The following is a 25329-nucleotide window of genomic DNA, read 5'->3' on the forward strand; positions in this document are numbered from 1 at the left end:
GGCGGCTGGCGGCGGCTCGGCGCTGTTCTGACACCCGGATACTGCTCGGCGCAGCCCCCCCCCCCCCGCCTCCCCGAGCCCGGCCCGCCCCCCTCCTCCCCGCCCCAGCCAGCTCCGTTCACCCCCTCCCTGGCCCCTGCTCCAGGCCCCCGCCGCGGGACGAGGAGGAGGGCTCCCCGCAGACAATGGACGAGCACCCCGGAGCCGGAGGAGGCGGTGGGATGGCGGCCGCCCCGAGACCGCAGCAGCCACCGCCGCAGGCGGGTGGGAACGTGAACCTGCAGTCGGGTGGGGGCTGCGTGGGGGCCGGAGCCGGCGGCGGCGGAGGAGGGCAACAGCAGCAGCCCCAGGGGCCCGCGGCCCCGGCTGGTCAGGAGGCGGCGGGCCCCGCCGAGCTGTCCCGGCCCCAGCACTACACCATCCCGGGGATCCTGCACTACATCCAGCACGAGTGGGCTCGCTTCGAGATGGAGAGGGCGCACTGGGAGGTGGAGCGGGCCGAGCTTCAGGTACGGGGGGGCGAGGGCGGGCTCAGCGCGGAGCGGGGCGCGGGCTGGGACCGGCGCGGTGGGCTCCGGGGACCGGGCCGCGCTCGGGGCGCGGGAGCAGAGCTGGCCGGGCGAGCGGAGCCCGCTGGGCCCCTGAGGCCGAGCCGGTCGCTGTGGCTTGGGGACGGTACCCGGGCGAGGTCCGGCGGGCGAAGCGGCGTCGCCGGCCGGCGGGGCCGGCGGAGGCGCAGCCCCTCACGGCCTGAGCTGGGCTCCTTTCCCTGGGGCAGCCATTTTGGTTTTTAGCATGGCGCCCGCCTGGGCTCCTGGCTCCGGAGGCAGCCCTTGCTCCGCAGGCCTCTCGCCCGTACTGGCGTTGCGGGGCCCGGCGGACGGCAGGGGAAGGGCGGGCGCTGCCGCGGCGCGGGGCTGCTGACCCTCCTCCCCGCCCGCCCGCGGCGGGGCGAGCTGCGCCTTGACAGCTGCGATCGCCTCCCTCGGCACAATGACTCCGGGGCTCTCCGGGCCGGCGGCCTCCTCAGCCCTGGGTGCGGGTTATGGGCAGCAAGAGCCTCCGGGCCTGGGAGGGCTGGCGCCTCCCCGGAGCCCGGCGAGCGGTAGCTTTGGGGCAGAAGAGGCAGGCAGGAGTGCCTCCCGGCCGGGCGGGAGAGGACGAGGAAAGGGTGTTCAGGTAGACCTCAAGCGAGGGACTTGGCCAGGCGCTCTGGTTTGAGGCAGGTCGAGCTTATGCTCACTTTCCTTCCGTCTCGTTCCTTTGGACATTTCGTATGGGAGAAACAACTGCTGAAGAATATAGTGAGGAGTTGATGGGTCTGCAGCGTGGTGGTTGTAATATGCATGAAAGCACGAACTTTGCCTCGGGAACAAAAATGGCATAACTCTTCAGGGTAGAGAGCAAGTGTTGGAGTTCCACTATAGATCTCTTGCCATTAATGTTTGCTTTTAGTAATAGAAAGGATGCCTTTACTAATTACTTTTACGCGTAAAAATGAAACTACACGTAGACTATTACAAGTTTATGTACAGTTTATAAAATCCACTGAATGCGAGGTATCTGTACAGGAGTCATTATTCTTTTACAGGACAGAAATGTAGACAATTACAAACTTCACTGCTCCTGAAGAATTTTTGGTGATTTTTTTGTACCGAGTGAATGTTTACTGTCTTGAAGTGGCATTCCATCAAATTGCACTGTAATTAGAGTTTTTAATAGCATGCTGCAACAGTAGCCAACATTTGCGAGGTATTTACTTTCAGATTTCAGAACCAAGAACTATACCTGAGCCTAGGCAATTCTTTCAGGACTTCTGAGCTCTCTAATAAGCATGTAATCTGCACTATTTTTGTTACATTTATCATTAAGATAGAATTTTTAAAAAACACCAAGGGAAAAAAAATGAAGTTTTGCTATTTCTTTCACTTACTGCTTGTCTTACCATTTTAAGCCTTGTGGAACAGCTCCTTTTAAAATCAGTTTGGTGGACGTTGGTGGGCATTTTTAATGGAGAACAATTGACTTTCTCTTGTTTTCTCTAGGGTCTTAGTAATATAGCACTATGTTTATAAATAAGTTGCTTAGTGCCATTTGTTAGCAAACAAAACCATCTTGAAATATTTGTTTTATGCACAGGCTTGTTACTTTAAAACAAAGTACCACATTCTATACTCTAATGTAAAGCTCAGTTCGGAGACTTTGAAAGCTCTATCTGACTGAAAAAGAGCTGCTATGGACTCATGTGGCCTCTAGACACCATGATGTGTTCTTGCCAAGTCTGCAGCTTTTGTTTGCAGTTGCTGTTTGTCATCCATGGCCATACTGTTTCAGTTGCTTATTTCTGAAGATACTGTAGTAGTTCTGACCCTGGCTATGTGTGTGTTGATTCACTCTACCTTGTGTGTGCATCAGGTCATGGGACTGAGACAGCATAGTCGCTGCACAATGCTTACGCATGAGGGTGGGTTTTTTTATAACTTTGGAAGCCCAGGATAGAAGAGGGGGGAGGGCATTACCTTTGGATTTTAAATGTCAACCTGTACAGTGGTGAAGAGTGATACAGGAATGTGTTGAGAATATTTTTGGAAGAGATGTGTTTACCAGGCCTGCATCTTTCTGTTGTTCTGTAACTCAAGTTGTAAAGTCCCAGTATATTTTGTGACTGGTAAAGACTTAATAGTTTGGACCCCAAACAATGGTTTTGTCCACTGAAACTGCTGAGAGTGTTATTCATCTGTGTGGTACTATGTACAAGTGTGAGGGGTTTGATGATTGAGGCCTTGTGGGTTGAAAGGAAAAAAAATAATTCTGCAGAATGACAATAGATAATGAATATGGAAGTATGCAAGTTGGATGGTTTAGATGCAGTTCTCCTCATGCAGGTAACTTCTTCCTTTCAACATGACAATAAACTCTCTAAACACTGTTTCTCAGTGCTGGCAATTACAAGTTCTTTCCGAGTTAACTTGATAACTTTGCAAACAATGCTTTATAAAAAGTATGTGGAAAACCAAATGAGTTAGTAATATGTGTGATTTTATTTACCTGTTCTGAATTTATGACTTGCATTCTTCCAAAGAATAAGATACTTCCTTATCTGCGGTATGAAATTAATGGGACTCTTGTGTGATTTCCCCACCCACCACCTTCTTTTTTCCTGTATAGTTCAAGCGCCTGGAAGAATTGCCCACCCCTAGTAGGAGTGCTCTTTGTGTATGGGGGTGATGGTGCAGGGAGAGGTGATCTGTAGTAAGTTTATTCTTTCTTGGATCTTGGTAAGATTACTATCTTTTCCAACTGTTCAGGCGCATGGCTGTTTTGTCTGTGTGCACAAGTGAAGCAGCATAATAATTGGCCAAATCTGTGTGTGCAAATTAGTACCAGGTACAGAAATGTCAAATATCAGGAGTGCAGTACTTGAACCATAGTACACTTTTTTCCTTTCATTTGTAATACTGGCTGCCACAGTAACTTCTTTAGCATTTACTCACTGCTGTGTTGAAAGGAAGTAGTCTGGCCTTGCGTAGTGCGTTGATCACTTGAAGTAATAGGCTGGATCTGTTCTATGTTCTGTGAACTAAAAGAATGATTTTCACTGGAACAATGTTTTGTAATTGTAACTTTAATCTGTCAATGTAGCGACCTTGAAGTCAGTAGCTGTTATACTGAGATAAATTCAGTCCATGTTTTCTAAGATGTTTGTGCACTGTAGAGGAGTTATAGCAAGCCCGTATTGTTGGATGTTATGTATTTGTTAGAAATAATTGTTTCCTTTAGGAGGTAAGTGGCTCTGTAGTCTCATAAAAGAAAAAGAAACGTGGATGGGAAAGCACTTTGGAGATGCACTACAGAAACTTTCAGAGAAGGAAGATAAAGTTGTTTCAAAAAGGAGTATCATAGGAAGATGTGCAACTTTTGGGGGAAAGTCAGTAGAGCTTCACTTTCTTTTGGGGCTTACAGACTGATAGTGCTTGGCTGGAATAAAGGTCTCAATTGTGCAGTTTATTCACATCTTCTGAACTAGATAAAAATGAGATTGAGTACTCTCTGATATTTAGAAATCACACAAGAATGTGTTGAGAGAGAATTAACAGTAGATGCTACTTCCAAATGTTTTAATGAATAGGAAGAATAATTAAGAAACATAAATACTCAGAACAAAGTATATACAATTTCAGTATAAACAGTATGCATCCTTTTAAGTAGCTCAAATGTGCGTAAAGATTAATGTGGTTGAATACATTTTCTATCATATAAAATGACAGCACTAGTGACATACAACTGAAGTTCCTAGTTTATCTAATTTTACAAATGCTCTTCTTCCCAACTCTTTAGTGACATTATGGGAGGATTTTGTTATCTAACATTTTGTGTTCTTTATGTAAGTGTTTTAAAAAAGACAACAAAACAACCCACAGATTTCAGATTTTACTTGCATGCTTCTCTCCCTGCCCCCCCCCCCCCCTTCTGCTGGGAGGCAGAGAGTAGCTCATTACAAGAATTTTATGAACTTTGGGAACCTCATAAATATTGCAGAATTACATCCCAATGATGTTCTTTTTTAAAAAAAAAAAAAGATGTGTATCTTCCTGGGAATCTTTCAGATTTGACGTGATTATCTAAATTAGGGACTTTACACATAACTGTAAATATGTAAACATACGTAAATGTATTAATATCATGAACTAGATGAGTCCCAAGTTCAGAGTGTAGATACACTTCAGTGTTTTCAAAGTGTAGCAAGAATCGATTGCTGAAATATTTTGCTACTCATAGCTTGGTTTACTTTGCAGGTTTGAAGGGAGGATAGTGTTGGGAATGTTTCTCTCTTAAAGTTGGAGGAACAATTAATTCTTCTGATACCATAGACTTCACCTATGGTATAGGCAAGCAAATAATTCGTTTCGATCATAGATTGGAAGTGAAAGCGATTATGAGAGTTGTAAAATGGTCATTAGTTTAAGGAAAGAATCAGTGTGTCTCAGCAACTAGGAAGCATGAAGTAAAATTAAGTATTTTCAAAAAAACCCTGGCTTTTCAGGAACTAGTGGAATTTTGTGCAGGGGGCTATTTGTGATGCTAAAATGTTCTTGGGTCAAAAAGTGTTTGGATGAGTTCATGGAAGAAAAGTCCTTGGGGGTGTCTAAATTCAAAGATACTACCTCTGGCTCAGGATACTTTTGATTTACAAGTTTTTGGAGATTTGGCATGTCTTCTGAGGTTTATCCTTCTGTTTCTATGCTACTCGCATGTAGCTGCCTGTTTGCCTGTGGTTAGAATTGGTATACTGAGGTTGGTGGTCTGTTAGTCTGACCAGACATAGCCATTCTTATATTCTCATGACCAGTGAGGTAGCTTTGAAATGCTTTGGTTTGGTTGTTTGAAAATACGCTTAGTGCTGTTTTGATACTGTGTTGCTTAAATAACAAACTAATTGATATTAGGGGCATTAATTGTGATAGAACGTGCAAAGGTTACAGGCAGGAAATGCAGATGCTGCAGTTGTGAAGTGCACAGTGTATTTTAACCACATGCATTGTTTATCAATTGCATTCTAGAGGGTTGAAGTTGAACTGCTATTTCATTGTGTCTTACAGGTGTATCTCAGTATTTACTATGAAATTAAGCTTAACTAACTACTAAAGCAGTCCTTAAAAACAAAGGATACTTAATCAACACTGACCAAAACCAGAAAGAAATAGCTTGTAAAAAGTTGATCAACATTCTTATTTATGATACTTGTAAATGCCATGAGGTATGTGGGTAATACGTGCATCTGAAATGGCAAACTTCTGTTCATGCAAGCTGTTAAGGTGCTTGCTGTAGCAGGTGTGCAGAAGTACCTCTTTGTACAAATAAATATTTTTTATTTGCATAGTAAAGTATTTGAATGCTTAATAGCTTTGTTTTATAATGAAACTTTTTTCAGTATAAAATACCATACGTGTAGAAGTTAAAACCCAGAAACTTCTGTGCATTAATCATTTTTCTAAGCTAATGGTGAAAACAGCTACATACATTGTAGAGTTAAGTCCCTTTTGCAATTTAAAGCACTGAATTGAGAGTTCTGTGTATTTTGGGTAGAGGGCAATTAGACATAATCAAGGGTTTCCCTACTGTGGCTTTCCATAAGCTGTTTAGTCAACTGTGTTAGAGGCAGATAGCCTCTGGTAGAACTTTAGGTGCCTGTTTACTGAAGGTTGAAAGTCTTTTCTTCTGCGTTCATGGGGGTAAATCCTGCCTTCCTCATAGCCTTCTTGGCAAGACTTCAAAATTGAAAATGTGCAGAGCTGCTTCCTTTTTGTGGATGAATAACCTACACAGAGAAGATCTGATTGTAAATTAAATGGAAGCTGCTACATAGCAGAGCTTACCCTAAAAGATACATGAACAAATTTGAAGTGAGATTTCTTGACATAGTTCAAGGTAAATAGGAATAAGGAGATATTCTCCTGTGAAAAGAAGGTAGGTACATCGTTAACATTTCTTTCACTATAAAATTGAGATACTGTTTATGGCTCTCAAGGATTAGAGTGTTTATCATTAAAAAAACCCCAGTGTTTTCACTTTTCTGCTTATGCGCCATTCATCCAATTTTATTTTTCAAATAGTTGATTTAATCTTTAATATTTCTGTATAGTTTTCTTGCAGTATGCACCTCATAGAGGCAAAACACAGCAAAAGAATACAGGACATTGAGTTACAGAAAGATTGTAGAAATTGAACAGGAGATACCTGGATAGCTATGAGGTTTATGTACAGGAAGATATTGATCAGTACAGTAGTTGTGTAATTTTTTTCTGGAATATTGTTCCTAAATAACTCCTTTCTACCAACACTTGGGATAGAAGTGTTTTTACTGTGTAATAATTGCTCTTTGATAAATAATTATTTGCAATAAAGTCACTCTTAATTAGAAGCAGTGTACGGAACTGTTATTTCACTCATTCTGGTGAGGTTTTCTTTTAGAGACAGCCTAAAAGTATGTAGCAGATAAATTATATAACACTTCTTGGTAAAGAATTACTTTTTTTTTTTTTTTTTTAAACCACTGAACTTGTATTTTCTTAGTTTCATTGCCATCACACCTATGCATATTTAACGGTTCTTTGAGGAATCTCACGCTGGGGAATGTTTTTGGTGGGAAGTGTCTGGTGGTATAATAATTTCTTTCACGTTGAAAGTAGGTTTTGAGATAGAGGTGGGTGTTCTTCATCCTTTTGACACTTAAGAAGTTGGGTGAAAGTGATAATGATCTCTTTGTCCTAATTGATGAAGAGACTAGCTAGGGAAGCTGGATCCTCCACTGATGTAACAAATCTTCAGGACAAATATGTGACCTGCAAGAGCTTTGTTTGCATATCTGATTGTTATTTTTTGTCACTCGGACTGTTCTTGAATTATCCTAAGCAATGGCTCAGCAGGATATTGAGTTTAATGGTATCTTCTGCCTTCATCTGTTCAACTCCAACAGGTATTAAGAGCTAATTATGAAGTTGGCTGTTCTTCAGGACCAGTCCTGAACCTACAGCATGAATTCAAACTATGTAGTTTTTTCTGCCACTACAGGATTTTTATAAAAATGGCTGATTAGAGGTAACCTGCTGTTAGAAATTAAGGGTAAAAATAAATTTTTCTGTGTTCAGGATAAATTCCACTTAATGGTACTGAGAGGTGGAGTGCATTCTTAGCCTTTTTGAAGGTATTATGCATATATTTATGTTGAAAAATCCTGCATGTGTTGGCTCTAACATTCTGAAAAATGGTGCTTCTCTGAATGCTGATTGAAATGATCCTGAAATAGGGAGTGAACTTCAGAAATTCCAGATGCCTGAAGTTCTGAAGTTCTTTCTGATTATCTTTTTTTTTTTTTTAAATGGGTCACTTGATGTAAAGTTTATTCCATTTGCTCAATTTGGTTTCTCTTAATCCAAAATGTGGTTACTCCTTAATTGCTACCAAATTTGAGATTGACAATGCAATAATACTCCTTCTAGAAGAAAAAAACCAAACAAACCTCCCCCTTGGCTTTACACCAGTGATCACTATAAGAAGCTGGAGAATGCTTGATTCTAGTATTTAACTCAAAACTGTGGTTTGTTTCTATGTAAAATAATTTTTATCTCAAAATACAATTTTCCAGGTGAATAGTACGATCTTTTGCTTGATACTAAGTTTACCAGCAGACAGCTTCAGTACATTTGCTTGTATTTCAGATATCACAGTATATCAAAGTAGAGAATAAGAAGTGGTAACAAGCCAGATGAGTTTAACTCTTTAAAACACTTGGCAATTCAAGAGTTGTGAAACTGAAATTGTTTGCTTTCTTTGAGGATAAGGTGCTTTAACTCCCCTCCCAGGGTTGCAGGAACAGAATCCTGGGATACACCTTGAGACCCTGGGAAAAGAAAAGATCCTGCCTGGACAAATGGAACTCTCAGAAGTATTCAAGGAGCACATGTAAACATGTCTACAAGTTCTATAAGACCTATTCTGTTTCATAACTTTAGCAAGATTTGTACAGTTGAATTAGTAGAAGGCAAGACTACTGACTCTGTTAACTCTGATAAAGTGGTGTAAATTAGAGAGCGCGGGCGCTATTCTGTGCCAGGAGGCTAGATTAACATTTAGGAGGTGCAAAATACCCATTCTTCATCAACTTTCTGTGATGCCTCCCTTAAAACACTTTACATTATACACTTGTTTTTTAACTGTCTTACTCTTTTGTTTTTCATAACTTTTCTTTCCATGAACTTGATTATATTTGATTTTGTTATTGTCAACATTGCCATTGCCTTAATGACGCAGAGCTCTTTAAGCTCTGTAATACTGTATTCTTTTACCTATATATAGATGGCTTCCTATATTCTCATTTTAACACTTCAGTAGTTTTTGCTTTCTTCTGTCTGTTCCTTGAGAATGTGTGTTACTGACCTGCAGCTGATGAACACTGACAGGAGTGTTCATCACTAGAACAGTCTAGGTCAGTGCAGGTCACTGTTTGCAGTCTGCTGCAGATTATACTTTCCCCTTCTGTATTCCTAACTAATAAATAGAAGTTCCTTGTTTTCGAAAGGAAACTTACGTTCTTGAGCATGTTTGCCACGCTGTGGTTTTTCCTTCCCTTTCCACTCTATAGTGATTCTAAGGACCTGCCACACTACAAAGTGTACAACTTAGCTCTGATTTCTGTGCTCTTGTGATACAACTACTAGTAATAATAAAGAGAATGAGCTTAATATTCTTAATTCTATTTAGTATTAAGTGTTTAATGAAGCTCTAACTGTGGTACTTCATTATTAGCTGTATAACTTCATAATGTAACTTCATCTTAATGGAAAAATGTGCCCACATGGTGATGCTGACAGTAAAGATATTTTTAATCTTATCAAATTCAAATATTGTGTTTTGGTGTTACCATCAGTGTATAATTAGTCTTATTGGTTGTAGTGGTGATTTTCTTGTAAAGAAAACTTTTTTACTAGCTTAGATGTGTTCCAAAAAATGCTCAGCACTTTAAAAGACTGTACATGAGTCGTCTTAGATAGAAATGAACTGAGATGTGTAACTATTTTTTGGTTTTTAAAAGATGTTACTTGCAAGGTTCATGCATTTAGGAGAAACGTAGACATTATAGATGACAGTGACAGAATGGGAAACTGCATCTGAGGATGAACTTGTGCTGAAATAAACATGCTGAGTTGCTTTCTTTCAGGACTGCTGTGAGTTTCCTGCTAAAAGAAATTCATAAAACCCCTGAATGATCTGTGGCTTTGTAAGTGGGAGCTATAAATATAGAAATTGGGAAGTGATTTCTGTCTTGTGATCTGTGCAGAACTGGCAAGGTCAACATTGCAATATAATGTCCCATTCTTTAGTAGTAATTCTGAAAAGAATGCTGAAAAATTGACATAAAAACAATTTGAGGGCTGGAAATAACATTTTGAAGATTGATCCATTTAGAGTTCAGTCTTGTTGGCTAATCAAAAAAAGTCTGAGAGGTAGCCTTATTAGGTGCTTCCCTGGGTTTTGGACTTATTGAGATGCTTTTTAATTTAAAGTAGAAAAGTGTGTAGTTTAAGGGGTATGACACAGTAGACTGAAACTTCACATTAAAAAAAGAAAATTATCCCAATGTGGGGATGTAGATAATGTGACAGCTATATGTGTGTGTGAAGTTGGGTAACAGCTTTTTTTTGGGGGGGGGGGGGGGAGTAGAACAGCCAAAGAAATAATCAGGCAACAAGTATAAAACATACTGAAATAACTTTTGTACAATGAGAAATTGAGTCTTTTCTACATGAAGGCACAGAAGAAATATAAATGGATTCAAAATAAGCCATCTGTTACTCTGTAGTCTAACCTACTGCTATTAAGTTTATATCTTCTTTCCATGCTTTTTCTTAAGGCATCATACTTAAGTGAAGAACTGGACCCTTGGAGTAAGCTACTGAGGGAACTAGGGGATTTCTTTCTGGGTTTGTTTGTTTTGGTTTTTTTACATCTTAAGTCAAACATTTGATTCAGGACAAAGGTAACTGAATGAAATATGGTCTGTCTAAATGTCAGACTGCATTTATTGATCTTCTTGTCTTTGAAATCAATTTTATTTGCATCAATGTTATTTTGAAAACCTGCTTTCCTAGGTTCCCACATGCCACTTATCCTGTTAGAGAAGCTGGAAGACTGTTGTTTTCCTCCTGGAAGACAGAGAATTTATAGATGTATTTTTAGTTGACTGCACTGCTCTTCTGTAAAACTAAGTCTCCAGCAGCTTGACTTTGAGTCACACATGAATCTCTTAATTATATGATTGAAAATAAAAAGTGGTATATATTGCCTAGTTTGGATAGGAAAAGATTATTCTCCAAATTAAATTCTAGTAAAATATGAGTGTGTATATAAGTACATACAGCCACACAAACGTGTAGTTGGCTTATTGTCAGTATCACTCCTTTGGCTTTGTGTTTTCTAATCCAGTTATGGAGAAAACTGCAGTAGTAAGCAGGAATTTGATCATGGGAGTACTGTAGATTAATCTTGAATATTCAGAGTATTGAATGGCTGTCTTAAATGAAAAGGAAGCCGGCGCTATCTGTACTGTAATAGGTGAAATGTACTCAACATAGCTACTTTCTGCTAAGAAAGGCAATGACCTTTTCATTTATTAACTAAAATAGAGACCTAATTGGGTTACTGATAGCCAGTATCAAAATGCAGTAGTTTAGTGGTTTGTTGGTGGGTTGTTGAATATGCCTGTCCAGGGCTAGAAGCTGTTCTTGAAAAATTAAAATTAGAAAAAGATGTACAAGAACCCTTGCAGTGTAATTCCAAGACTCCCAATTGCAGAATAATCCTGACCTTTCTTTAAGAAGTTCTCTTACAATTGCTCTGGTTGCACTGCACTTTAGTCTGTGTTTTGCAATCAGTTTGTGCTGTCAGTTAGAACCGTTACATAGTGGTGTGTGTAAATTGCAGACCTGTCTATAGCACCCTTATATCTGTGTTTCAGTAATACGTAAAGAAGATAGAAGCATGTTCAACAGTTTATTTTGAATCTCTGATTATTGTGGTATGGGTAAATGTACGTGAGAGAGTTTGGGTCTGGGGAGAAACGTACTTCAGAGGCTTCAAAGTCGAGTGAAAATTTTTTAGGCATTATTTTAGCATTACTTAGAACATTTCATGAATAAACTGACATCTATGATGATGCTAAATGTCTTCAAAATACTTCCTCTACTGTGGTGTCATAGCTGTGAGGGTCAAGAGTATTTCTCTAGTGGCTAAAACACAATCTAATCTGTGGTTATGGTGTATTTTGCTGTTGCTGATCGAAACTGGTGATTGGACTCTGGCTTGTCCACAAGCTTGTCTGTGTCTGTTTTCATTAGTTTGTCCAAAGAGAAGATACTGCTCACAAGCTTTACTTCCCTTAAGCATTTCATACTGGAATAATGTACAAAATGTTCCAAAATGGAAAGTTTACTTAGGAAATACTATATACAGTCTTGTTAATTGAGGGAGAGAGCATTTACAGTTGATAGCTGATATTTTTGGCAAGAGTTCAGCTTTTGACATTGGTGTTGCAATTGTGTTGTGGTTTTTTTCCAGCACAGACATTTGGAAAATACCATGACTTAATTGATTTTAAAAATGCAAAACTTCAATAATTTCTTACTAAACGGTAGTCTGATAAGAATTTCTTTTCATCTGTGGAAAAAAATATTAATTTTTGGCTGCTGTACGTGACAAAGAAAGAATGTAGCATTGAGTCTGCAAAACCACAGGATGTTTATTATGTCCTCTATTTATTCCCAATGTTTTGTGAAAGATTGTGTGACTTTATAAAAACTATTAAGACAGTGAAAATACTAGGCCTGTGAAAGACATGTTAAGGAAAGTGGTTTGTTTTGGTAGATGCTCTCAAGCTCTGCAGTGTTGCTATGTTAAATGGTAAAGACATTTGGGAGGTGGTGTTTTGGTTTTTTTTCATTGTGTACTCCTCTTGCTTCATTTGGTAATGTGTGCGAGAGGCTTTCAGCAGCAATCCATTCTGGACATTAACAAAAGCTAACTGATGTTTGTGCTATTGTGAATATTGTCACAGAGACCTGCTAGGTGGTTTGATAAAGAAACACTGACTGGAGATGAATGTAGGATGTATTTTGTGTTAAATTTTGGCACTGGCCAAACTACGTATTGGCGGATTAAACTGCATAACTCGGAGTCTTGCAGTTTTCTCTAGTCCCATTGAAAGTGACCATATGTTGATATGTAAAACTATTTAACATCCTGTATTAACTTTTTTCTGTAAAGGGCATATGAACACTAATATTCTTATTCTATTTATTGGAAAAACTGATATGAAATGAATTGAAGTCCCATAGCAAGTCTGTTAAGAAAATAGATGTAGAATTCTTAGTTTTATTTTACATGATTTGATCTTCAGGAAGTACATACTTTCTTGAGGAAGGATACTCACATTTTGAAACAGTCCTAACTGTAAAGAGAACTTAGTTTAATTTACATTTGTTTGCAGAGCTTTCTAAATTATTATTAGAAATATGACTGCTTCATAGTCTTGGGAGCTTGTGTTCAAACATGTTTTATAGATTATTCAATCTGCTAAAGAAATGCAGTTGAAATATACTATACACACTCCTCATAGAATAGTAAGTGTTTATTAGTTGTAAGAAGTACTTTTGCTGCTTATGTTTTACTTGGCTATTTAGTAGTCTTGAGTGATGGCATTCAATTTGATGTTTGAACGGAAAGATTGTTGGAAAGATTGTAATTTCTCAGTAGAACTATATTGATATTGGTGAAGGTAGAATAACTTGGAGGTGAAAATGAGTGAGCATTTTTTGAGGTCAAAATGAGCATTTGTGTCTGGTTAGGTGATCTAGTACCTCCAAGAATTCCTGTTAACTGTCAGCTGATTAAAGACATAATTATGGCTGTTTAATGGCTTTCAGCTAAAATTTGCTGGATCTTGGGTCTGCTTAGATTGCTGATGTTCTTGATGATTTGCATGTCAGGTGCAAAGGAAAATGCAAATTTGCTAGTAGAAAAGTCTTTAATGATGCTAAAATAAAATGCCTGCACAAATTGTCAGGTGTGTGGGGAGAAGGAGAGCCTGCATGTAGGGACAGTGGCTGGTACTGTTGGCACTGTGGCATGGAGTGTTTTAGTAGTTCTGTTACAGTATGTTGATGATAATGACCAGATTATCTTTACTTTTTCTGAAGTTAATGTAATCCTTCAATCTTATAGAATAGACTCTTCGTCGAGGAAGATGATAGTTCTTTTAAAAATTCCTAGGCAGGAACTTACTTTTCTGAAGGATTGCCTCTGGGACTGAAATTGGGAAGAAAAACTTACTTACAAAATACTGAGCCCAGTTTAATTTATAAATTTTTAACTGAAACAAAATTTTAGAAGCATGTTGTTGGATAAAGAACACTTGAGTACAAGAAAGGTCCATGAATGATAAACTTCTAAGGCACTTATATTTGTTACTCCAAAAAAATTGTTTTATTTAGGTTCCGATTCTTAGACATGTACGTTTTAGTCTTTGAGGAGAATGCTCTTTGTAACAGAGTTTGAATCCATCATTTTTAGTGGCTTCTAACTTTTTTTTGGACTTGTAGTCTCAATTGACCTCCCCCCCCCGCCCCCGCTGCTGGCTTCTGTGTAGTGGATAGAAGTCTATGGACAATTAGTTTACTTAATTTCCAGACCATGAAATTTAGAGGGTGTTAGTCTTTAAAAACACATCCATGAGTTGTATGAGTTTTGTTACTCTAGTATTCCCAAATACCATATTGGTTAGGAGAGTGGCTATAAAAATCCTAGCACAAGAAAAAATTATTCCATGAAAAAATTCTAGTAAGGAATAGTGATGGAATGGAGGCAGTGTTATATGGAGTTTAAGTTGTGGCTTAGAAGTTTGACCCTACCGTAGAAGAGGAGGAAATTGAAGGCTGGATTTTCTGTAAGTTGTTCAAAGAAGCTGATGAAACTTGACAGTACTTGGCCCTGTAGTGAAAAGAAGCAAACTTCTGAATCTGAATGACTGGGGATGATATGGTGGTAGTGGAAAAAAAGGAAGGACAGATTTAGGGAAGGAGAGTTGCGAGCCTGGTCTTTGCCATACCTGTTGCAGGACTGAAGGAGACCTATGGATGAGTAAATTCTCTTTTATCTGTCAGTTGTGTCATTAACATACCAGACTGCTCCTTAGAGCTAGCTGGGTTTCTTGTATCTACCACTCTTGTGGGACAGTTGACCAAGGATGTCACTTTTGTAGTTGTTAGGAATTGCTTTTGAAAAGTGATCAGAAAGTAATCAGATGAATTTCTGAAAAAAGTATCAGTTGAGGAGCAAGAAATCATCATCAGCTCAAAAGGAAAAGATCTATAAAAAAGGGAACCTTCAGGACACATCTTAATACCATTGCTACTTTAAGTGCAGTAGTTACTGACCTGATATTTAACTGACTGTTCATATGGTCCACAGCAAATGGTCTTTATTTGCAAATGTTGTTCAGATGTACACTAGTATTAACCAGTTGTTGAAATCTTTTTTTCCGCATCTTTAACCTGGGCTGTTTTTATGAAGTAAAGGTTTTCCGTCAACATACGAGAGCTGGTGATTCTAATTTTTTTTAAGTATTCAAATTATTTTTTATTCTGCAGGCTCTTTACAAGTGGTATATCTTTGAAACATGTATGATCCTGATATGACCAGTGACACCTATCTCACTGCACAGCTTACTAGAGAGAGAATCTTGCTTGAGACTTTAATTTGCAAAATAAAGATTGATTTTTATGTTTATTTATATATTTGAAGTTGGCAAGGTATCTTCAGTCCTCAGTAGACAGTTTAGGGATTAACTGTAATTGTAATAAATATATAGGCATAATCAGGTCTGTAAGGATACACTGAAACTCTTCTAAATGCTTAATGCTTTTACATGCGTGATGGTTTAGGTGTTCTGGATGAGATGAAGTTTTGGACTGTGTTTGCTGAAAACTGAAGGTGAAGGCTACTCCTCTTATGTTCAGTTTCCCTTTTCTGAATGGGAACTAGAACATTAGTAGCTACACAAGTGTGTCCACTCTTAAATTACTGTTAGGAGTCAAATCTTCCATCTCCCCAGTATTTTTCAGTTTTCCAGAACAGTGTTCTGCTTTATCTTTGGCATAATGAATATCTAAAAATGAAGATTCGGTTAGTCTTTTTGTGTGATAATAATCTTATGATTAAAACAAAGTGTTTAAAAAAAAATAAATCTTACAATTGTTTTGAGTTTTGTGACATGCCCTAGTAGGACGAGCATACACTTATGTGTGCACTGGGTATGTATATTCAAGCTGCTTCAATGTATTGCATTTCTTTCAGAAATACTGCAGACCTTTCCTTCCTTCCTTCTAGAAGTCTGAATGGACTTTAGAAAAACAAAACACAAGCATTGCATTGCAGCTGGCATTGCTTTACATGTATTTTGAAAAAGATTCAACTATATTTCTAGAGTCTGAGAGTTAACTACGTTTGCAACTGAAACAGAAAGAAAGTATACACACTTCCTGAGTGTGTTCCTGTATTGGTAAATACATTAGAATTTGATTGTTTGACTTGTACTGGAAAGGTTAGTGTTTCAACAGTGTAAGATAAGTCCTTTAATCAGTCTTACATGCTTTACCATTCAGGTTTCCTGCCTCTTTTCCCCTTTGATATATTTTGCTAGGTTTGAGATGTTGGGTGAATATTTCAAATGCTGCATATCAGGATTCATTAATAAAATAAGACTATGAAATACTGTATGTAGTTATTACATAACCTTTAGGTTGCATATGCAATTTTACCTGCCCAAAATGCTGTAATAACTTCCCACCTTTGTCCTCAATAGCTGAGACAAATACGTTGATCAACATAGAGATTGTCTTTAAGTCAGGCTTTTCTGTGCAGTTGAGGCAATAAAATGCAGTTTTAATATGAATGCTGCTATGCTGGGTAGTGTTGTATGAAATTTAGAGCAATAATTCTTAAGTTTTAGGACCTTTCAAGCTTCTTTAAAAAAGAAGGGGGGGAAATCCTTGTTTTCTTCTCAGAAAACAATATTTCTTTAAATTTTGATTTGTCAACTCCTATGTGAAATGCAGTATTTTTAATAATTTAGAGTAATGTGGAAGTTCTCTAGTAAACGACTTTAAATCTTCAGTTACACTTTGATCAAGCAGTGTAATTGCATGCTAGGGATGTGGTGTGTCAGTGTAATCAGTGATTTACTTATTCCTACCATTCAAGGAAAACTGCAGTTTATTTGAGATGTTGGAGTTTGTTGGGAGAAGGACTATTGCCTGGTTTGCACATGGTCAGACTTTCTATTCAAAAGATAAAAACCCCTCCAGCTACAAAATGTAGTGCATGTATGTCTGAAATACAACACACCATTAAAACAATATTAAGTTTACAAAATCTAGAATATTAGATGTTAGAATTTTTATTTGTCCCCTTCTATATGTGCATTCTGTAGTTATTTAACCTCAGACAATTCTTTTTCATGGGATCTATACTATTCAAGTACCTGTTCAGTAATTCTTTTTATCCTTGTATTCCATCTTGCCTAGTTTCAGGCATTATTTCATGCATCCTTGCACAAATACAAAATATCTGTCACACTAACTGCTTCTCCGAGCTCCCTGAACGCTTTCCTAATAAAACTGTGCAAGTTCATGTGGTGGTACTCTTACTTACAGCTGAGGGCCAAGGTGTAGACGGAGCCCAGAGTTGTCAAGTGTCACTGAATTTTGTAGTAAGATAGTGGATATCAGAGATTCATGAAAATACCGTAAATATGAAAATGGACAGGCTGGTAGGAGAGGAGGAATCTGCCCTGAAAAGAGAGGCTCCTGGTTGAGCTTGTTTAAAGAATCTGAAGCATAGCCCTGTCAGTAGGGAAAAATATTCTAACAGAATCTGTACACAATGAAATTCTGCTGGATTTTTTTAAAGCCATGGGAGGCTGTAGTTTTGCTTAAAGAACTAGTGTTTTATACATGTTCAGTAAAATAGCATGTTTTCTCCTCCTTAAGAAATGGTCTTGCTAATACACTTTTAAAAATACATTTTGATTGAATTTGTAATTCAAAAGAGTTAAGACTTGTCTTGTTGTTGACTTTCTTAGGCTCTGTACTCTTGTTTTTGCAACTCTTGTGCCCTGGACATGCAGGTTATGATATCATGATCAGTTTGGGCTGATCTAGGACCATGTTGTCACTGAAAGGAGCTGTTACTTCAGTATCCTGTTTGCATCCCTTGTACCAGCCTAAGTACTCCTGTGGCTATACAGAGTAGGATCAGGAAACTGATGTAATTCAGAACTGAGTAAAAAGTAAATAGAATGATTTCCTCGGTAGATTTAATGTGTGGCAGCAGAAGCAGCTAAGTCAGCACAGTAGAGGGAACAGAAATAAGAGGAGGACGACTGCTCCTCTTAGTATCAGCCTGGGGACTTACAAATTGGTTTAAGACAATGAAAAGAATTCTGTTGTAAGTGGGAGGGAGGGAAGGTGAGTACCAAATTGTTCTGTGCCATTTTGTTTCCCAATTTTAGTGCCAGTCAGTCTTTTAATCATCAGTATAGTTATAAATCATATCGAATCTAGCTCTCCTGAGAATTGTTTCAAAGGAAAGGAGTATCTACGGATTTGAGAAAGTTATTATGTAGAGAGCATTTCTTAAGTGTTTGTCTTTGTCTATGGAACCTCAGTTAGTACAACAACCCTGAGGGAGACTGATCTGTTTACTTTATCTGTTTTTATCGAACCTGAGATTTACCGCTTTTCAAAAAAGTCAGTGTTGGGAAATTTTGTGTTCTTAGGGCTCATAGCTACGCAACCTGTCAAGTGATAGTTTTGACATCCCTCATTTCTCAGTTCAAGACTTAAGGAAGCAAGTTGATAATGTAATTTATACAGCAAATCTGCAGCGATCTTATTCTCAGTTTTGTATGGAGGGTCTTGATGGCTAAGTGTTCATAAAGTCTAAATTGATCTTCCTTATTTATAAAGAGCAAGCTCTTAACTTCTGCATAGATAGCTTCTGTTATGTTTTAGCCATGGGATGATTACAATGGAGGGGGAAAAAAAATTCCCAGATCAGTCAAATGTGTATAGAAGCAATTACAGAAAGCGATGCTAAAAGAAGTCTGCTAATATTGACAAAAAAGTCAAAAACTCAACTACAAAGTGCGTTCTTGTGTGACAACCTCTGTTCAACCTTTTGGACCGTGTGAAGGTTGTTATAAATGTTGTTGTATATAAAGGATTTTTTGAGGGCTTTTTTGTAGGGTGGATTTTTGGGTTTTGTTTGGCTTTATTTTTGTAGCGTTTCTGTAGTCTAGTGATTTTCAAGATCACTTAGCTCGTTAACCTGTCTGGTTGAAAAGTATGAGATCTAGGCAATACCTAGTAAATACGGAGACTTGATTCTGTTTGGCCAAGTACTCCAGAAGTGTTTCCAGAAGAAGGAAATAATTTGGCTGTGAGCATTTGGGAGGCAGATGCCTCCCTCTGTGTATGATCGCAGCTATATTATTTTCCTCTCTGTTATCAGCAGACTGAGGATGAAATAAGGCTCAACAGTTGCAGCTGGCAACTAAGATTTGTCAAATACTTATAAAAGGGTGCTGGCCAATGAAGGAAGACTAATAGAATGGGAGAAGACCATCACTTAGAGAAGACCTGAGTTTTGGAAAGAGTTGAGAACTGCATTCAAGTCAAGGAGCATAAGAGCTTTCATAACCTTCCTTAGATGATAATTATCAAAGTATTTAGTTCTGGGTTTATATTTGTAAAAAGAGTCTATGTGCATGCAGTAACTCCCAAATGTTTGAAGTATGGTGTTGCACATATGGTTTGGGTTTTTTTTAAAAACTACTAAAAAACTACTTTTATAACTATTTCATGTGTAGTTTTGTTTTTATGTGTAAGGACGCTGTTTACTTTTTGTTGTCTTATCCTTGACTAGTGAAAATTGGGATAACAAGTTAGGCTTGTGAAATTGGCTGGTCATTTGCTGCCTTAGATACTAGAGGAGTGGAAATTATGTATAAATGTAGTTTTTTCCAGAAGGCTGTTAAGTTTCTTTTAGATTAGACTCAGTTTTATAGTATTTTTTAGAATCTAAGTAACATAATTGCAGTTTAATATAGTTGTTGGGTTTGCTCAACTCCCTCCATCCCCTTCCATTTGAAGCCCGCTGTTTAAAATAGCAGATTCTGGATCTTGGTCTCTACCTTTTATCTTGAAATATCTGTGCAGTCATTACAAAGCCTGTATCATGCACTGTTTGGTGCATTACTCTTTCTTACCAAGTGGCAGTGGTTAGTTGAGAGTGCTTTCATGACAGACTTCTAACTGCAATACTCATTAACAGCCTTGTTGTCACTAGGATTTTAAATTTTAATTGATTAAATCATTAGTTTGCTAATGCAAGGTAAAAGAACACATTTTAATTTGGTTTACCATTAAGCAGAAGGCCAGAGGGGCTAAAATAAGGGCTGATGTGTGAAGTTTTATATGGTGATACCACTTAGTCTTGACAAAGGAGCAGTGCAAGAATGCTATCATCCTGGTTAGACTGTTTCAGGCTCTAACCACTGAGAGTAATGAAAATGTACAACCACTCCCTTTAAAAAAAACTTCAAGGATAGATTAGATGCTGATTATAGCTCTGCTTTTTTTTTTTTTTAATTGTGCCTCCTTTAATAATGAAATTGTGTTGTTGGTCTTAAGCTCCATAAAGCAATGTGGTCTCTACTTTACTCTCCTTATTCTATTCTTTTTAATCCCTCTGCCAAGAAAATTGTATATTGAATCCTGTCTTGAATTAGCTACCCAATGGTTTCAGTCAATTTTTAAAGTCATAATGAGGACAAATGAGTTTGTGGTTTCCTGTAATGATGGCCAATTCAGTAATATCGTTAACTGGTTAAATTTTGTCTTCACATCTGCAAATTCCTTGTCTTCCCTAGGATTTTGGCTTGGAAAAGACAAGATATGTTTTTTCTCAACAAACTTACTACCTTTATTTTTCGACTACTTTAAAGTTTTCCACTAGACCTTTTGCACTAGTTGAAATAGCTTGTATGTTCTACTAAATTTATTGTTATCTACTAGATTAGCGGGCAAGTAGGAAGTTTCATTGCTTCTTTGTAAGTTAGGTGGGTAATATGATTGATGCTATTAAAAAAAAAAAAAAAGCATTCTTTTTCTCCATACAGAACAGCACACTAAAACCAATTCTCCTTTGATATTCTAACCTTGAGCTGTCTTCAGTAGTAAGTAAAATGTGAATCCATAAAATATAGTTATTTCCTGTATAGTGGATTTATAAAGTCTGTATTTGAATTCATGTGACCATTTCTTAATCTGTTCAATATACTGGCATTAAAAAGTAAATTGCTTAAGAGTATGCTGTGTACCCATTTTAATATGGCTTTGGATTTGGAAGAAAATGGATAATAGAATTTATGCTAACAATGCTATAAGGGCAAAATATGTTAAAATGTTTAATATGATTGCTGTTTGTGCTGTCTTTTGCACTTACTAAACTACCTTTAATACCTTTATTTGAAGGCAAAACCCCCAACATTTATGAACAGAAAATAGTACTCGGTCTCTAGGGCAGAAAGATTTTTGTTGTTAATGACTGACTGAAATGATTAATGCAAAACAGTTTCTTCTCTTTTGGTTTTTTGTTTTTTTTTTTTTTTCCCCTCCTTCTGAGACAGACTTCATTGCTTTATTTTGGGAACAGAATGGAATAAAATCTGTTGTCTTTTTTTGTGTGTGTGTTTTCAGGCTCGGATAGCATTTTTACAAGGGGAAAGAAAGGGTCAAGAAAACTTGAAGAAAGATTTAGTGAGAAGAATAAAAATGTTAGAATATGCATTAAAACAAGAAAGGTAGGTATACAAATTGTTCAGCTTTTAACTGACCTGAATGACTTTACAGACTAAAAGGAGTTCCATCACGTTACGTGAACTATCTTTACTAGATGATTCTGTGTTACTTTATGTAAACTGTCTTTATGGCTGGTCATCTTTACCCTATGTTTTCTGATTAAAGTTTAGTGTCTGCTATAATAAAAAGTTGTATAATTTTCAAATTGTTTGGGCTCATGTCTTAAACACAGAAAGTTCAAATTGAACAGTTTTCCTTTTCTGATTTAGAGTAATGGTATACTAACTAAGAATAAACATTCCAAAACCACTTATTACTATACGTTTACCTACTCTTCAGTGGTTTTAAACTTGAAAGGATGAAAAATATTGTTATCTTGATTCCCTGCAACTGTTTTGTATGTGTTGCATGATGAAAACTGTGTTTTGTGGCAGAATGGAATCCTTTAAAAGCTAGTATTACATTTTGAAGGATTGGGTTTTTTATGTGGTAGATGCTAGAATGTCTAGTCTCAGTAGGTGCATTTTCTGTAGCGTTAATTTAATGCTTTAAAAATTAAAATTCCGTTCAGTCCATGCAGGCTAATGTCCTTCAAACCTACATGCTCTTCTGTTGCCTGGTTATTTCATTTGACAAAAATTAGTAGTTAATTTTGCAAAAACACTAGGAGACTAATCTTGTCTTGTGCCTATACTTTCAGTAGTGGACTCAATTCTTATATTTAATTTTATATTGCTCTTAAAAAGTAGCTGAATTCAACAGCGTAAACTTCTTGAGGATCAGGCAACAAAATAGGTAGCCTTTATTTGTTTATTTTGATTTGAGTGGAACATGCCTGCCAGAGTAAACTTAAAATTTTTTAGCAAAGTGTAGTGAGGCTTCACCTCGAGATTTTTAAGTCAGTTGTCCAAGAGTAAGTATGTCTAAATATATTTTACATTATGAACTAGTACTACAAGTAAGTGACTAGTACAGAAATAACTTTGATTAGTTGGCTTCATATTAGAAACTAATGTTTTGGCAAGGATGGCTACATACCTCTGTGAAATGTCCAGTATAAAGGTGCTTCAGAAAACAGTGTATGTTCATACAGAAAGCCATATTAGCACATTATATGTGTTCTGGTGAAGTAATAGGCAGAAAGAATCTATTTCTTCATTCAGCCCCCTCCTCCAAATTGAAAGTAACTCAAGGTTTCCAACCAGCGTAAGACTAACAGTTACATTGTTATACAGGTAATGTGCAAGTCACTCTGAATTCAAGGCAGATGAAAAGCATGCAAAGTGTTGGGGTGTGTGTGCTCTTCCTTTAAAGAGCATTGAACATATCAAAGGAGTAATGTGCTGTTGGGGTAGACCCAAGTGTCTTGGATGTAAGTAACTTTCAGAAGTTGAAGGAAAACATTTTGGTTATTTTTGCAATAATAAACTCTCTGTGTGCTGCACAGAGAGACTTTCTGCAAATGCACACCATAAGGCTGTGAGGATTGCCTACTTATTGAGATAAATCAGAGGCAGTTAATTACAGCTGGAGTGTGAAGACATCATATAACAGAACACAGAATTTGAAGATGAATGGCACTGGTGAAACCTCATTCCTGCTTTCTCCTGAAATGCAGCTGCCTTTATAATCTGACTTCCCATGAAATTTCAAAATTCATCTGATGGGCAAGAAAGTTGTAAACATATGTACAATAGAAACAGAACAGCAGAAGCATACAGTTTGCTTTAGTTCTTGCGGCTAGTGGGTACAAGCCAACACTGCATACTTTTTCAAGAGGAAAATCTTTGCTTAAATCCCAGCCAGAATTTTCGTGAAGATTGCTAAAAACAGGAACTGAAACTCTGGGGTTGATTGGTGAATGTGTGGGAGGCAACGAGGAAGTTTTCTGTTATTTTTTGCTACAGATGCCCAGTAGTTTGAGGGGATCTAATTGCAAAAGTATGATGGATTGAGTAAGGAAAGCAAGCAGGTACTGACTTGTCAGTAAATCACCCAAGAATGACAGTATGTTAGTTTCTTGGTTGTTGCACTGAATGAAGAGTTCAGGATAATAGATGTTATTTTTTTTGCCATTGCTCCTCTGAGTGAAGAATCACAACTAATGAAAAGAAACCAGTGCCAAAGCAAAACAAATCCTGAGAATTTCAGATCTGAAAATCGTTGACAGCAATTTTCAGTGTTACATCTGATTCCCCCCCACCCCCTTTGTCCTCCTTTTGTTGCTAACTCCCTGATGCTGTCAAAAAGTTTCATGCAGTGAAATACCAGATTATAGGGAGTCTGAAACAAAACTCGTTCAGACAATGATGACTGTTGTGATTTCTCAGAAAAAGGGTATGAAACAGGACATCAGTGTGTAAGATTAAATCAAATGCAGCAGTAGTCACAAAATAGTTTGATATTTCTAATATGTATCTCTAAGGGTGTGTGCAACAGGTGTGATAGTGTTTTAGAGAAACAAAATGTTATTTTAATGTCCTTAAATGTTTCGGCAGTTCTGTGTCAATTTTTGTAATAAAATTAGGCCTTAAGTAGTTAATATGTATGGGATTTTTTTGTTTGTAGCTACTGTATATTCCTTTATGGTGCTTTGCAGATCCAGCCAGATATCTTCTGTGTGTACTCTGAGCCATTCTACTCCAAGCTTCATTAACATAGTGCTGTGTTTAATAAGACTCACTGAGATCATAAAACTGTGGCTATATTTTGACTTCATGGGGTTTGGACTGGAGCTGTCTTATATCCTTGTAACTGAGTGTAGGATTCAACAATTAAATAGCAGCAAGCAGTTAAATCAACGTAGGGCATTGTTTCTCTTCCTCTTACTTTTTCACACATGGAAACCTAGCCTTAGAAGAATAGCAAGTCAATACTCAAAAAGATTCAAAAGATGCCACTTGTAGAATTCAGTTACTGTGTGGTGTGGAAGAGTAATGTCACTGACTTGTCAACAACACTGTAGCTTGTTAGTGATTTTTAAGATATGTAATAATTACCCTTGTTGGTGTGACAATACAGAGAGGAATACATTTGCAAATATATAGTTTATTGGAATTTAATAAGATTAATTTCTTACTGTAAAATTGAAGTTGAGCATCAGATGTGATGTGAAAGACATAACTGATCTCATTACATGGAGCAATACTTTGTTATTTGTAGTGGCTAGTCACTGGTATAATTTGAGATCAGGTGCATTGTTATCTTCTCTAATGAACAATTAAAGCAGAATTTTAATTAATGTTTTGAAATTGTAGCTCCAAAATGGAACAACTGCTCCTAAATAGGATTTGTCACAGCTCTAAATTGAACAAATTTAGGTTGGCTTTTCAATTACAGTGCTTTATTGACTTTACTTATGAATTGAGCAAGAACATTTTGTCAGCTTTATTTAACTTTACAATTTCTTAATGATTTTCATTTTGATTGTTTGGGTTTTTTTACCTGCAAATGTAAAGTACTTTATAAGGTATATAAATTATAGTATGTACACTTTATCCAGAAAACTTGGTGGAACACTGACCTGTTACAATGTGGAACAAAGCTTTGTCTCAGTTTAAAGAGAGCACCTAGGCTAGACAGTGTTACTAGTGCATGGATGAAATATGAATGTATTCACAAATAATTAAAAAAATTATGATTCTACTTAATTGGCAGTCAGTCAGATTCAGGTCACACAAATACCTACTCTTCAGGAGCTTTACAGTTTTTCAGTTACAATGTAATTGCTATGAAATGCAGGATTTTATCTTACTATAAAGGGTCAGTAGTGCCATCTACTGACAGTTTGTTAATGAGACTTCCTAATTGCAATTTTAGCAGAAACTACTGTAATTTAGAAGAAAATTTTCTATAC

The 25329-nt window shown here is 37.5% G+C and overlaps 1 protein-coding gene across 4 annotated transcripts in view; it reads left to right on the top strand.

Moving 5' to 3' along the window:
- The first annotated feature begins 9 nt into the window (after positions 1–9).
- The window catches only part of STRN3 (striatin 3), a 68445-nt gene continuing 43125 nt past the window's right edge, over positions 10–25329 (top strand). For all 4 annotated transcript variants that reach the window (XM_069784046.1, XM_069784048.1, XM_069784049.1 and 1 more), the window contains exons 1-2: positions 10–509; positions 21372–21475. In XM_069784046.1, the coding sequence (XP_069640147.1) occupies positions 186–509; positions 21372–21475 (428 nt within the window). In that variant the 5' untranslated portion in view covers positions 10–185. The remainder of the gene's footprint in view (positions 510–21371; positions 21476–25329) is intronic.

The sequence above is a fragment of the Haliaeetus albicilla genome, chromosome 5 (genome assembly GCF_947461875.1).
Source record: "Haliaeetus albicilla chromosome 5, bHalAlb1.1, whole genome shotgun sequence".
In the NCBI taxonomy this organism is placed as follows: domain Eukaryota; kingdom Metazoa; phylum Chordata; class Aves; order Accipitriformes; family Accipitridae; genus Haliaeetus; species Haliaeetus albicilla.